Source organism: Dryas octopetala, chromosome 1, assembly GCF_963921425.1.
Source record: "Dryas octopetala chromosome 1, drDryOcto1.1, whole genome shotgun sequence".
Taxonomy (NCBI): Eukaryota; Viridiplantae; Streptophyta; class Magnoliopsida; order Rosales; family Rosaceae; genus Dryas; species Dryas octopetala.
Window position 1 is genome coordinate 2,693,138 of NC_141366.1, and position 13,709 is coordinate 2,706,846.

Consider the following 13,709-nt stretch of genomic DNA (forward strand, 5'->3'; position numbering starts at 1 on the left):
CCTTCCTTCGCATTCATTGTAACAAGTCATGTTAAGACTTCTTTTCTTCTGAGCAATTGAAACCCCAGAGAGAGAAGGAAGGGTAGAAGAAGAGGGAGGACTATGCACATTGGCTTGTACAATGACAAGCACACCTACAACAAAAATCACATCAAATATTTCATTGCAACTCTATTAATATTCATGCTATTTTTGTTTTCCATGTCTCCCTTAAGATTTTTGTTTTGTGAGGTTGATCAATATGGAACTACAATTTATAGGGTCCAAGCTAGTAGAAAATTTAAACGAATCAAATTTATTCAAATTGGGATTGGCAAATCAATTTGGTAGCTTTTTTTAGCTCAGTTTGCTGTTAATTTTGGCTTTATAAATTCATTGGCTATAGGAGTCACCATTTTTCATAACGGTCAAAAATTTTTAATTTCTAGTATTGGTTTAAATTTCGAAAGGATGCAATTTGTAATTAATTTTACTTAGACAAAAAGGTATATATTAATCGAATGGAATCTTAAAATGTTTTGTTTGGCCTTTAAGCTCTTTCCCCTAATTGATTCGTTGAACCAAAGGGTCCCAACGCTTGGCAAGTAGTTGAAGTCCTTTTTCCTGTTCTTATTTAATCTTTTTATATTGGGGGTACATTGACAATTTGACATCCACTCGCAAAGATGAAAATAAAAGAAAGCTCTTGGAATTGCTAAAAATTATTGGCTGGTATGCCTGTATTTAGTGTGATTGGTGAGGATTATAAATATAAAACTAATTAAAAAACAAAAACCTTTAATAGAAAAAAAGAAAAAAAGAGGTAGTTTTCAGAATTTTATCTCAAACTTAAAATAAATTAAAATAATTATGTGTTTAACATAAAGAATGTATTACAAGAAGCTAGTAACAGCACAGACAGTTACATCTTATGTGTATAACCTAAATTAAATATTTTCTCTTTTTTTTTTCCCTGTACCATATTTTTGTAAAGGATCTATGAAGTAAGATGTCAGGCAAAGGCAACATTGGACTCTATGATGGACAACCACACTCCTTGATCCATTTCAGTGAGCTTATCCAGAATTCTTGGGCAAGCTTTCCTACCTTGTATCTGAATTTGAAAAAGGTGGAAAATAGGAGCAGCCAACATCAAGCATAAGAAGAATCAGGAGTCCATATTCTCTGAACAGAATCACTGAAGACAGTTCCGAAAGAAACGAATTCCCTGTGTTCAAACATAAAGAGGTAAATACAAACAACAGAAAACCATAGATGAAAAGCAAATACTTATAAGAGGCTCAGATATATGTGTTCCCACCTGCAATGCAAAAGTGATGTCTGCTTCATCTACATTCAGTGTCACTCTTTTTAATTTTTCTTCGCGAAAGTGACCGCTCATTTTGAGGAGCCCCTGCAGGTAGAATTATGCCTCAGTAACTTACTGAATTTCCCCTTTCTCATGTTGGTAAACAAGGAATGTTGTTGTAATTAAATGTATTTTCTTACCTGGTCATTTAGCACTCTGAACATACTTGAGAGTTCTGAAATTCCAACTGGTGGAATTTGTGCTGATTTGCAGATGTCCATGTAAGATTTATTTAGCTGCATAGAATGTGTAATAAGTTCAGAAACCAGTAACATAATGTTTACATACTTCCATTATCTTTTATTGTCAAACAATGGCCAGGAAACACACCTCTCCTACAGTTGAATCCTTCTTTCCCCCACGGAAAAGCTTCACAGCAGAGCAAAGTAAAATCTGTGGTCAAAGTAGGTGAGAAAATTTAGCAACACTGGACTACAATTTACAAAGTATTAGTTAACTATAGATGACATGAAAGCTAATGGGATACCAGCCAGTGATTTAACGGCTACTTGCAGCCTAAACTAACCCCATGAACAGTAATTTATAGTGCTGCCAGTCTATGTTCAGTTAATGACTTGAAAGTTTGAAACCAAATTGAAATACTCTAAGCCCCACAGCTTTGGTACAACAGCAGTACAACTACATCCCTCAAAAGCAACAGAACATTCATGTTAGTATGCTACCAGCAAAAGAGTTACCTGTTGATGTTGCGGGAGACATTGTATGGTATCCACTACTGGTGATTTGTATGTCTTTGACAAAGCAACAGCCATATGATCTATTCTCACCTGCAACAAGCCCCAGAACTCATAAGTGAAAAAATAATAAATATAAATGTATATACTACTAATAATAAAAGTCATGAAGGTTAGTTGAGAATTAGGATGTCAATGGTGACCACTTACAACATCAATCTCCTGTTTTTTCACAACATCAGGACCTGGAGCTGTCTTTTGCTCAAAGAATGCATTCACTACTGATGATGCATTCAAGTTATCAGTAGATTCTCTCAACTCTGCTTCCAGCATCTCAATTGCACTCCTGGAAAAGTTAGAAAGAGTCAGGCTCTTAACTCTACACAAGGCTCCTAAAAAATAAAATCAAAGTTGCCAGACTTATTGAGACATTTGGTGATATAATGTATGACTCATGAGATATTTACATTTTCTGATGCATTGTTCAATCTAAAATGATTGTTCCTTTCTTACACATGGTCAATCACACTGGCAGTGTCTATTCTAATCAACCAGAATTGTCAAATTGAAATGCAAGAGTAAAATTCTGACACCGGTTGTACAGTTAGTCATGTGATTCAACCAAACTAACCTGCAAATACAAAGAGCTCTTCTCATATCTCCAGATGCAGCAGCAACTTTCTGCCATTTTTCATACAGTCAGTAGTCAGCCTATAAAAATGCTTTAATATAAAGAATGATAACAAATAAATCCATCAAGGATCTCCTAACAAATATAATAAACCATAGAAAACTCACTCTGGCACAAAGTTCCAATGCTTGCGGTTGAAAGACGGTGCAGGTTAGTGTCTGTTAAAACATAACAACAGTTATTACTAAGTAACACTAAATAACAAGTATGGGCCGATCAAATAATAAAACTCTACATATATACTCGGAACTAAAAAAGGAGCGCAAACTTACAGTTAGTCTATCTTGAAGAATTCTGAGAATTTGTTCTTTGGTGTAGGTCCGAAAAGTTATAACCATAGGCTTGCCTAGAACAAGAACATAATTGGTATAAGCACCAGGAAGTGCGTAGTACTACACCCAAATGCAGAGCAGCTTAATTCTTATGGCACAAAAACTAGGTTATTGAACTTACAGTTTAATGACTGAAGTCTTGGAAGAAAACGATCAGCTAGGTCTATGGCATTTGCTACTCCTGCAAACGCAAATATAACATGAGGAATTCATATATCAATACATAGCATACAAATTTAACACTAATAATTTGAAATGGACTTTATATTAACTACAATTAATACCTATGAGTATACATCTCGAGAATGGGTACGTTGTGAGCATGAAAAGATCATGAAGCACTGCCCGGTCTTTAGTAATTAAACAATCCAACTCATCAGCTATTATCAGCCTGATAAAACAGAAACCAATTAAGCATAACCAAATTGTAAGGACTATCAACTAGCCATTCAATATTAAAAAGAGATCCTGCCCATCTTTACTTTTTGGGTTTTTCCCCCCACAAACATACAAGAAACAATGTATGTTTATGTAGGCATCAAATATTGCATAGGTTGCAGCAGAATGGAGATAATTTGCTTACATCATCTTCCTACTAGATGACTGAGGCTTTTGAGAATACAAGTTCTGCAGAAGTTGCAGTGGTTTGATAGTGCCTTTAGCTTTCTTTTGTGGTTGGATTTTACCAAGTATCTGCCAAGTTAAAACAGATGTAAGCACATCTGCTCATTTGCTGTTGCAATCAACAATAGAAATTATAGAATATGCTTTGAATTTCATTACCTTGGTGAAAATATCTGAAGTGTTTGATAGAGAAGTACAATTCAAAGCCAACACATCCGGTTCCTGAAATCCAGCCTGGTAATAAGAACAATTTACAGGTTATTTCCCCATCTCTCTTGTTTGACTAAGAGTAATCAGTGATGGTGCTACGAAACAAACACAACAACATAATGCTAAAGACCTTTCAAGTCATATAAGTGAATCAAACTATTGAGGGCAATAAGCTCACCTCTCCTGACCAATCAACCAGAAGCTGCTTCACTTTTTCCATGGACAACGACTTTCCGGTCCCCGGACACCCACAGACGTATAAACTCCCAGCCTTCTCTTGCTCCACGCATGCCTTGCAGAAATCCAAAACCCTCTTCTGCTCGGCTTCACGGCACGCGACAGTAGACGGCACTGTCGACACGTGCATTGCCTCCTTCACCGCCCTCATTTGCTCAGTATCTGTAAATTCAACCAAAATAATTCGCTAACTTTCAGATCAAACAAACACATTTTCCTCAAAATTTCAATTAATTCTGTTTAAACAAGGCTTGCCTCTGGGATTCCATTTCGGTTTAACCGTTGATTTGCAAAATTCTTGAAGCTTTTCGCTCAAGTCTTTCTCAATTCCCTACAAATAATAAGAGATTAAGCAAAATTTAAGTTCTCCAACAAATTGAATTGCTAGATTAACTAAACTAGCACAATTATTTCGTGGATTTAATTTATTAATATTAATTAAGTAAAACTCACATTTGCGCGACTGTTAGCACAAGCACTGAGGCATCGGCGAGGCGATTTAACTTTCATTGGCGAGGAGATCGGGCTCCGCTGCATCGGTGAGGCATCGGATCTGAGCTTCCGCTTCTGAGGAGTGATATCGCCGTTGGATCTGACAGCCTCGGCGGTCTTGTCGGATTTGACGGCTATGATCTCGTTAAGATTGGTCGCAGCGGCGATCGGAGAGAGGTTGCGTTTGGCGATGGCAGGCATTGTGTGTATTTGGAGGGAAACGGGAAGTGAGAGATTGGTGAAAGGGTGGGAACAGACCAACTGTATATAATAAGCGACCTTTTTAGCGGGAATAGAACTTCATTTGGCGCGCTGGCGCAAGTGATTTTGAACTCGCGGAACCAACAAAGAGCGCGAGCGACAACCGAGTTTTTTTTTTTTTTTTTTTTTTTAAGTAACCGGGTTGATATTATTAGTTTTCATGATTTTAAAAAGGAAAAACAATGAAGTTAGTGACTTAGTGTATTAATTTAGTTTTAGTAAAACTAAATTTAGCCAAAGCTTATGTTATGCTAATATTTGTTAACCTTAATTTGGTTTTATTTAGGATTTTTTTTTTTTGAAGTCCAAAACAAAAAAGCTCATGATCGGCTGGCCCACTTGCAAAAACACGATGATAGACTTGTCCACTTTAATGAGTCAAGCTCTCGACACTTTCACCGAGCACTCGGTACCGTTCACCGAGCGTTCGGTATTGTTCACCTAGTGCTCATAAATTGCCACTGTCTGAAAATGACAGTAATTGCTACTGTGCAATTGTAACAATTTGCCAAGTTAAAAAAAAAACTCACTGAGCGCTTGACACCAAAAACACATAAGCAAATATAATGTGGGGCTTTATTTGTACAAAATTAACCTATTTATCATTGCAATTTTTTAAGTAAATTTATTTATTATTAAGAGTTATCAAATGAACTTTAGAGTAATTTACTTTTTTATTTATTTATTAAGTTAATTTACTTTGTGGGATAGCCGTTCTCAACTTCTCACATCCAAAGTTAAGTTCAACTCTCTCTTCTCATTTTGCCTCCTTTATAATGAAAAAAATTAAATATATAATAAACTTAATGTCTAAACTTCTCAAAATAATGATTTAAATTTTAAATCTTTTTTTGTGAATGATTATTTGGTCTAGTGACATCCAGTTTTTTTTATATATAAGAGAAAATCGTGAATTCAAACCTCATAAACAATAGTTGATTAATAAAAAATAAAAATACTTTAATCCTTTTTATTAATAATTGACTCAATCCATAGGTTATAAACTTATACTTATACTTATACATCACTTAGGTTGGGCCAAAAGCTGAACCTAGGTTTTAAAATATTTTCTTTTGGATCAACTTGGCTTAGCCTAAAAATCTTCTTAGTTGTGCTTGGCCAGAAAAGCCCAACACTACTAATAGGCTCAAACAGGGATGGCAACGGGGCGGGTTTGGGGTGGGTTTGCCAATACTATACCCGCCCCATCGGGTAATCAAGTCCCATCAGGGGTATTCAGGGCCCCTATTATTTTTTAAAAAATAATTCTTTTTTATTAATAACATATCAAATTAATATAAATATATAATATAATAGATGAAATATATTAAAATTTATCATATTATATTACAATAATATTAAATCATAAAGAGAACACTATTACATTTTAAAGACATGCAACAACAATTAAAATAATAAATTAAAATATAATTATATAATATAATATTTATATTAAATAGGTATACGAGAATGAAGCAGGTATTACCATACCCGTTTAATCGAGCGGGTCCCACGGAGATTTCGAGGGCGGGGAATTTTGCCATCCCCGCTCAACGCTTAAGGGGTCTAAAAGTCAAGTTTGTTTCCCAACAAATATGTCCTATATTCAAAATTTAGATTGAAAAAGATAAATTAATATTCAAAGTTTGAACTTTGAAGCATGTGTAATTGTTGTAGCATCATGTACGGTATATTGTGGAGTATGCGGTAGGCCCTCTTACAATGTGGTCTGCATTTAGTCTTAAAACTGCTTAAAGAGTATATATGGTTGTTAAAGCCTATAGCTGGCTAGAAGGTGTTAATTTCAAGTGTATTTGGATGTATAATGAGTGTATAGTGACACCACTAAATAAACTTTAGTGTAGTAGTGTTAGAGTTAATTACACTTACACCCCTTGAGGTTTATCGTCTTTTCACATACACCCCCTGGGGTTTCAATAATTACACATACACCCCCTGAGGTTTCAAAACTGTTGCATATAACCCCCTATAGTGAGACAAAAAATGATGAGAAATTATGCAAAAAGGCATACTAAGGGATAAAATGATCTAATAAGATTACTCAAGGTATAAGGTTCAACCTCAATACAAATATTTTCTTTTTTGTTTATTTATTTTTTTCTCTTGTAGGGGGTTATATGCAATAGTTTTGAAACCTCAGGGGGTGTATGTGTAATTATTAAAACCCCAGGGGGTGTATGTGAAAAGACGATAAACCTCAGGGGGTGTAAGTGTAATTAACTCAGTAGTGTTATATGTGGTTATATGCGCACTAATTGTCCTTTGTGTCTCACGACTTACGCCCACTCAAAGTAATAATTGTGGTGTTATTCCGAGTTAATTAAGATTTAAGACCAAGGGATTGTTGACAACACATATATATGGTTTGCTTTCATTTGACAAAAATTCTATTTTATTTAAGACTCAATACTTTAATTTCTAAGCAATGGTGCATATTTCAACTAATAATCTTATAATCAATGATCATTAATTGTCTACAACATAATAAATCATATATTTAATAATAAAATTATATATATAATACTGTTGGAATTTTGATAATTTAGTTATAGATATATCATATATAGCTTGATTTGATATGTATATACCTCCATCTCTCACCTTCTTAATTGGTACATGAAGATCTTGAATAAAAATTCTCATGCATTTATCAAAAATTGGTACATGAAGACCTTTATGTATGCGGTGGTGGCTGATCTATATATTGGTCATGCAATGGCACCCATGTATATTTGGGACAAAACCAACATGCATAGTGCCAAGTTGAAAGCCGTGAAAATCACAAACTAGCTAGATAATATTCTATTTTGAGAAACCTCACTGTCACTAACTTTCGCAAATGTAGATGTACGCAGGTTCATCAGAAGACGAATATAGATTTCAATGCAGGTAGACGATAAACCTAGTAATGCATATGGATAATCACTGCCCCAGAAAACTAGGCATTAAACATTTAATTGATAATGTAGGGGTGTATATACTCCACAGGTCTCATTCACATATATCTCATTGGCCCTTGCATAGCATATATGACTTGGCGATTTGTATGGACTTGAATGGCCAGTTTCGATTGGGGTTCTGTGGTCTGTAATCAATTGAGTACTGGCCCAGTCGGTGAAACCGTGAAAGCGACAACTTGCATGTCGAAAGGGACCAGCTACTACACGTATCTGCCCCCACTTAGATATTTTTACACATATTGCACCAAATTACCGAAATATCCTCCTCCCTTCAGAGTTCAGACAACCACCTTGCAAACAATACGTTAACCAGGCATACCTTTAATACTTTCATGTCAAAATTACGAAAGTTGTTGAAGACTGGGTGGACTGGTCAAACACTCTATAAACTTGTTGATAAAACAGCGGATCCACACAGCGCATGGACTAAAACTAGCATTCGTGAACCTTCAAATGAAAACGTATACGTTGCTTATGCACACATGGACATGGTAGTGTCCATTTAGTATTAATTATTTTCCTTCCAGTTTAATTGACTATTCCTATTCCTTCAATGCCAACATTCGAGTCTCGACGAACCCTCCCATCTCATTCTCATCTTAATTTCTTGCTTCAGGATGAATCGATCATGCACCATTCTACGTACGTTCCTTAATTGTAACGTTTTCAATGGAAACGTTTAAGTGCAAGAATTTATATGCGTATCAATTAATTATTTATTACGATATATCAATTTCCAACCAATATCCTTACTTCATGTTCCTAAAAGTTGAATATTAATTTCACTTGTAAGCATTCAATTGGCTTTACTTACACACAGACATTTTTTTATGATAAAAATGATGAAAAATATAACTAGCTATTGACTCAATGGTATTTCTCTTCATTGTGTTAGAAGATGTCTCAAACTAAAAATTTTCCTACACATATTATATAAAGATGATGATGACGATAAAAGTCTTAAACTAGGAATTTTTGTGCGCACAGATAGATATATATATATACACATAAAGTATTAAAGTGGATAATGTTCTCCTATCACAATTAACCAATTGCATCTCACCTTTAGTGATAATATACCTAATTAATAGTATAAACTAACAATATCATTATAACATTTCATGCCGTCTGATGAAGGGGCATTCCATATTTACAGTGGTGTTTACTAATTACTAATTCATAATATGATATATTTGAGTATTATATAAATGATTGTTCAGTATTGAGTATATTAAGTGAGAAATCTCGTTAAACAATTATCACGGATTTTCAAAGAAAATTTGAGTATTTTTACTTAGAAAAACTTTGCCAAAAGCCTAGCCCTTTTCAAATTCGATTTTAGATGATACTACATATACTGACTGCATTTGGTTTTGAAGAATATGCCAACAGAATAACCCTAATGGGAAGTTTAACTAACCAATTGATCCCCTTTTATAAGCACCATTTGGCAGGTACATACTCTGTAGCAGCACACTTTGTTTAACTAGCAAACAAGGATATCAAACACCCACATGCACCATGTGGAGTATACTCTGCAGCCCTCCCTGTCCTTAATTTCTTGAACACAATCTGGGTATGTGCCAAAGTGTGTCATGACCAAAAGTATTGCATTGTGAGTGTTTTGGCGTAAAGCACATCAGCCCCCTTCTTCATTACTCGCGATAAGTGCAAGGAAGGGGCCATCTTGGTCCACAATTGTTATGCCACAACCACCAAACGTGGCCAATGGTCTGTGCAACACATGGAGGCCTAATGTTGCAAATAACATGCCCTCTTCATGTGATCTCATGGATGCACTTGAGGTGTTTGTGATAATGAAAGCTGTTACCATCATATATGGGTTGGTTCGTACTTCGTACAGACATGATTGGGGGTGCCATGGAACATGTTAGGCCAAAAGCCCAAAAAGTTGAGAACTAGGCAATGGCCCAATGAGATATTTTTGGGGTTCTTGTACGGGTAAATGAATGCAAGGAGACAGAGTTTCAGTAGGCAGTACCTACCATAAGACAATTTCAGTTCAAATTGAACAAGTATTGCATATGCATCCATGTGCATTACCAAAGCTTTGGTTGTAGTGTTGTACGCTATGATCAATTGTCATACTAGTACTGATATGGTCCTGTCTTGCAAAGGCTGAGTTAATTTAACCCTTTCCTTCTTCAAATTGGTTCTGTGAACTTGGCTTTCTATTTTGTGCATACCAATCATTTGTAAGTTTGTGAGCTAAAGAAGGTGAGAAAGTAGGCTTTTACATTGCCTCTTTATTTAATTCTTATTGGTTTCTTCTCACGCAGATTGGATTCTTTGTGGTATATCTCCCCTACGTAGTAGGATTCCCCTGTTTTTTGTAAGTACTAGTGTTATTCTCTATTCTATTTTGTTGGAATCTACTTCATGTTAAGAGTAATGCAGTTTGCTAGCCCTAAATTTTTGGCACAATATAGTCGCATTCATTTACTTTGCTGGTATGTTTTAGTTAATTTCTATAGTCACATTCATTTACTTAAGATATCAAAGTTTTCGAGTGACTGATCCAAGAACATGAGCGTCAGGTTTGCACCCACCGCTACTTCCTCTTAGCTGAAGAGCTAAGGGCAATAAAGTAAATTTAACGGGGAAAAATGATTCGAGCTTTTTACTGAGTTTATTACATTTATACATCTTGAGGTTTATCATCTTTTCACATACACCTCCTGGGGTTTCAACAATTACACTTACACCCCTGAAGTTTCAAAACTGTTGCATATAACCCCCTATAGTGAGAGAAAAATGATGAGAAATTATACAAAAAGACATGCTAAGGAGTTAAATGGCCTAATAAGATTATTCAAGGTGTAAGGTCAAATTTCAATACAAATATTTTCTTTTTTTATTTATTTATTTTTTTCTCTTGTAGGGGGTTATATGCAATAGTTTTGAAACTTCAGGGGTGTATGTGTAATTTTTGAAATCTCATGAAATATATGTGAAAAAACGATAAATCTCAGGGGGTGTAAGTGTAATTAACTCACTTTTTCCTAGTGCATTTAAGTAGGTAGCTGGTCAATCAACAGTGGTGATAATACTAACTTCATTAAGAAGAAAAGAAGCCACTGTACATTTGTACCTCAACAATAATACCTCTGACGAATTTTTCACTACGGCCCAGCATGCATGGCAGATTGTACTGGACATTCCAGCCTCACCCACATGAAAATTTCATCCACCTTAAGTCCACCAACTAGAGAGAGAGAGCATACATATTCGGTATATATTCCTATATTATTTGTAGTTACATATAGAACTCCATTGTACGTACTTGTTGCCCAATTGCCAACTATTATGTTCATTCATATTGGTCTTTTCTTCATACTATGTTTCAAATAAGCATCTAAATTGGCCTTTTCTATTTGCAAGCGGTCTTTTTCTTTGGCTTCATGCTCACTGTCCTGGTTCTAGCCTAGTTAGTGCGCTTCACTTTTCATTGACAATAAATTATAACAAGCTAGCCTCTCTCAATTCTATACAGTTAGAACTGAATTAACTATTTGACATGTCATTTATAAGAGTGTCAATTGATCGAGACCATTCATCATATGAATTTTTGTTTGAATGTGCAATTTAAATTGACAGTTTAACATCATAAGATGGTCTGATAATTAAATATTATCTTTGCACTAAATAATAAAGTAATCTCACACAGTGCAGTGTTACTAGATTGTGCCAGCTTTTCTGAAAAGGAAAGGTTTAAAGGTGACTTGTTGTATCTTTCATGGTTGGAATATGATAACAGTTGGGCAACAGTTAACAGTTACCCTGTTGAATGCTCAAGCTAGCAGCATAAGAAGCGAGCTGCTTGATCAGAGTCAATCCGGCAAAGTGAGCTAAAGCTTCAGTCTGTCAAAATTTCTAGAACCAATAGACCTTCTTAACTCAAAGCACACTTTTATTCTTTATTAAAGAAATATATGGGCGTTTGGATGCATTCGGAATTTAACTAAAATATCTGATACTGATAAAGAAGTTGGTAAAATTTTCATCGTTATCCCTTCAAATTAAGAAAGAAAAAGAAAACCAAAAGCTAAATGTCAATTCGACTTTATCCTCTGAACCCAGCAAGGAATTAATAAGGATAGATGAAAGCTTGTGCTTACAGATTTAACATGGACTATGCAGCTATGGCCAATTGGGTCTGTCGGTGTATATGTTGTATGGAAGTGAGTTGATGAATTTCATTTACGAATTACGAATTTAGAATTTACACAGTCACACACACTAAACATGTAGATGTTCCTCTCAAATTAATTATCCGAGTCTTCAAATAGGTATGAAGTTGTACAAGAAGCCTCAACGTAGATGTGTAGTGTAGAGCCGTCTAACTCTTGGAGTACCCCTTCGAGTAGCACCAAAGACACTAATTATTATTCCAACTTAACTTGTATAACAATATACTTATATACATCATCATCAACTAGCAATATTTGCACGGCGTGGAGTGCTTGTGAACTTGTCTAGGCATGGCACAGTCCTCACAAACCACGCCTTTGGGTTTAGCTGGGCCAGGCCAGGCCGACCCTACATTTCATGCTAGTCTCATTTCTTTAATGAGCAAGAGCAACAAAAACTTGACTGGTTTGGACGGCTAATATCAAAACAGAGGGGTTAATTTGTATGCACAGCTCGGACCATTTCAAGCTACATGCATGTTGAGAGTAACTAACTTTAAGTGGCCTCTCAAACATTGAAAAGAAAATCATTGTATTTAACTTGTTGAGCATGAAAATGATTCTATTTGGATATATAGTTGTTCGTTTGTACGTACATTGTGTTTTGTTTGAGTTATGTTAGGTGAAGAGTAGCTAGCAGTTTAAAGCAATAGCTAATTAGCTATCCTAATCTCTCTCTCTCTAATTAGAATAACATTTGTTCTTATAACAAAAACATGTAAGATATTCTTGAAAGTTTAATTTATGGTAATGCAATTACAAAAAAAATTTTGAGTCGAAGATTGACGAAACTTTGGTTTGAAGTTAAATTTACCTTATACGACCTATATGTATGTGATTTGCCGGTAATTACACTTATTAGATGAATAACTAAGTTGTTGAGATTTTTTTTTATTGTTGTTGAATTATACTATGATTTCCAGTTGATAAGTTAAGTTTATTGTTTATCAACTTTTGGCATTTAACTCGATCAATTGTAATTCTTCATCAACTAAAATAATGATCTTTGAATATTCTTTGCATCACAAGAAGAGTGGTTATCAATTTGAAACTCACTAGATATCCAAATATTTAATTTTTCACTATTGAGTTTGACAAGAGAAAGCATCTGATAACGTTCGTACAAAATCTCATCATATATATGATATAATCATATAATCAATATGAATAATGCTATACTTACCACATTTCTTATACCACATTTTTATACCATCTCACGTGTCATTACTTTATTGGACAGAGTTTTTTTTTTTTTTTTTTGGTTTTTATTTTTATTTTTTAGTATCCAATGTATGAATGCCATGTAAGTTGCCACATAAGGTGGTATGAAATTATGGTATAAAAATGTGGTATATCTAGCACTACTGAATCAATATATACCTTTTGTTTTTTCTCCTTAAAAATATTATCTTCATTATGGTGGAGTGATAATGTTTTGATTTTTTTTTTTCTGACTTACTCACAACATAAAGAAGATAATATGTTGTCAATGAATCAAGACGGTGGATTAATTGAAATTTGTCTTAATGTACAATTTAAATTCATACTATAATAATATAACACTTGAGTTTAATAAAAATTAGGTCTTATTTAAAGACGAAAATTTAACTTCTTATACCTAATAAAA

At 34.6% G+C, this 13,709-nt stretch overlaps 1 protein-coding gene across 1 annotated transcript; it reads right to left on the reverse strand.

Moving 5' to 3' along the window:
- Positions 1–1,081: 1,081 nt before the first annotated feature.
- Positions 1,082–4,830, reverse strand: LOC147296403 (DNA replication factor CDC6B-like). The gene is made up of 16 exons (XM_086229379.1): positions 4,591–4,830; positions 4,393–4,468; positions 4,079–4,299; positions 3,850–3,924; positions 3,650–3,759; positions 3,351–3,457; positions 3,188–3,247; positions 3,007–3,080; positions 2,842–2,892; positions 2,675–2,724; positions 2,254–2,389; positions 2,047–2,136; positions 1,679–1,741; positions 1,489–1,584; positions 1,301–1,393; positions 1,082–1,207 (listed from the first exon to the last, which is right to left on the reverse strand). Exons 1-16 carry the CDS (start codon positions 4,828–4,830, stop codon positions 1,175–1,177), a joined length of 1,575 nt encoding a protein of 524 aa, XP_086085505.1. The 3' UTR covers positions 1,082–1,174.
- Positions 4,831–13,709: the final 8,879 nt, after the last annotated feature.

Excerpts from the sequence above, each read along its gene's own strand:
- LOC147296403 (XM_086229379.1), bottom strand. The coding sequence starts at position 4,830 with ATGCCTGCCATCGCCAAACGCAACCTCTCTCCGATCGCCGCTGCGACC. Across the intron at positions 3,458-3,649 it reads TCATCTAGTAGGAAGATGAT|GCTGATAATAGCTGATGAGT; the intron begins GTAAGCAAATTA and ends CTGTTTTATCAG. Across the intron at positions 2,725-2,841 it reads CATTGGAACTTTGTGCCAGA|AAAGTTGCTGCTGCATCTGG; the intron begins GTGAGTTTTCTA and ends GAAAAATGGCAG.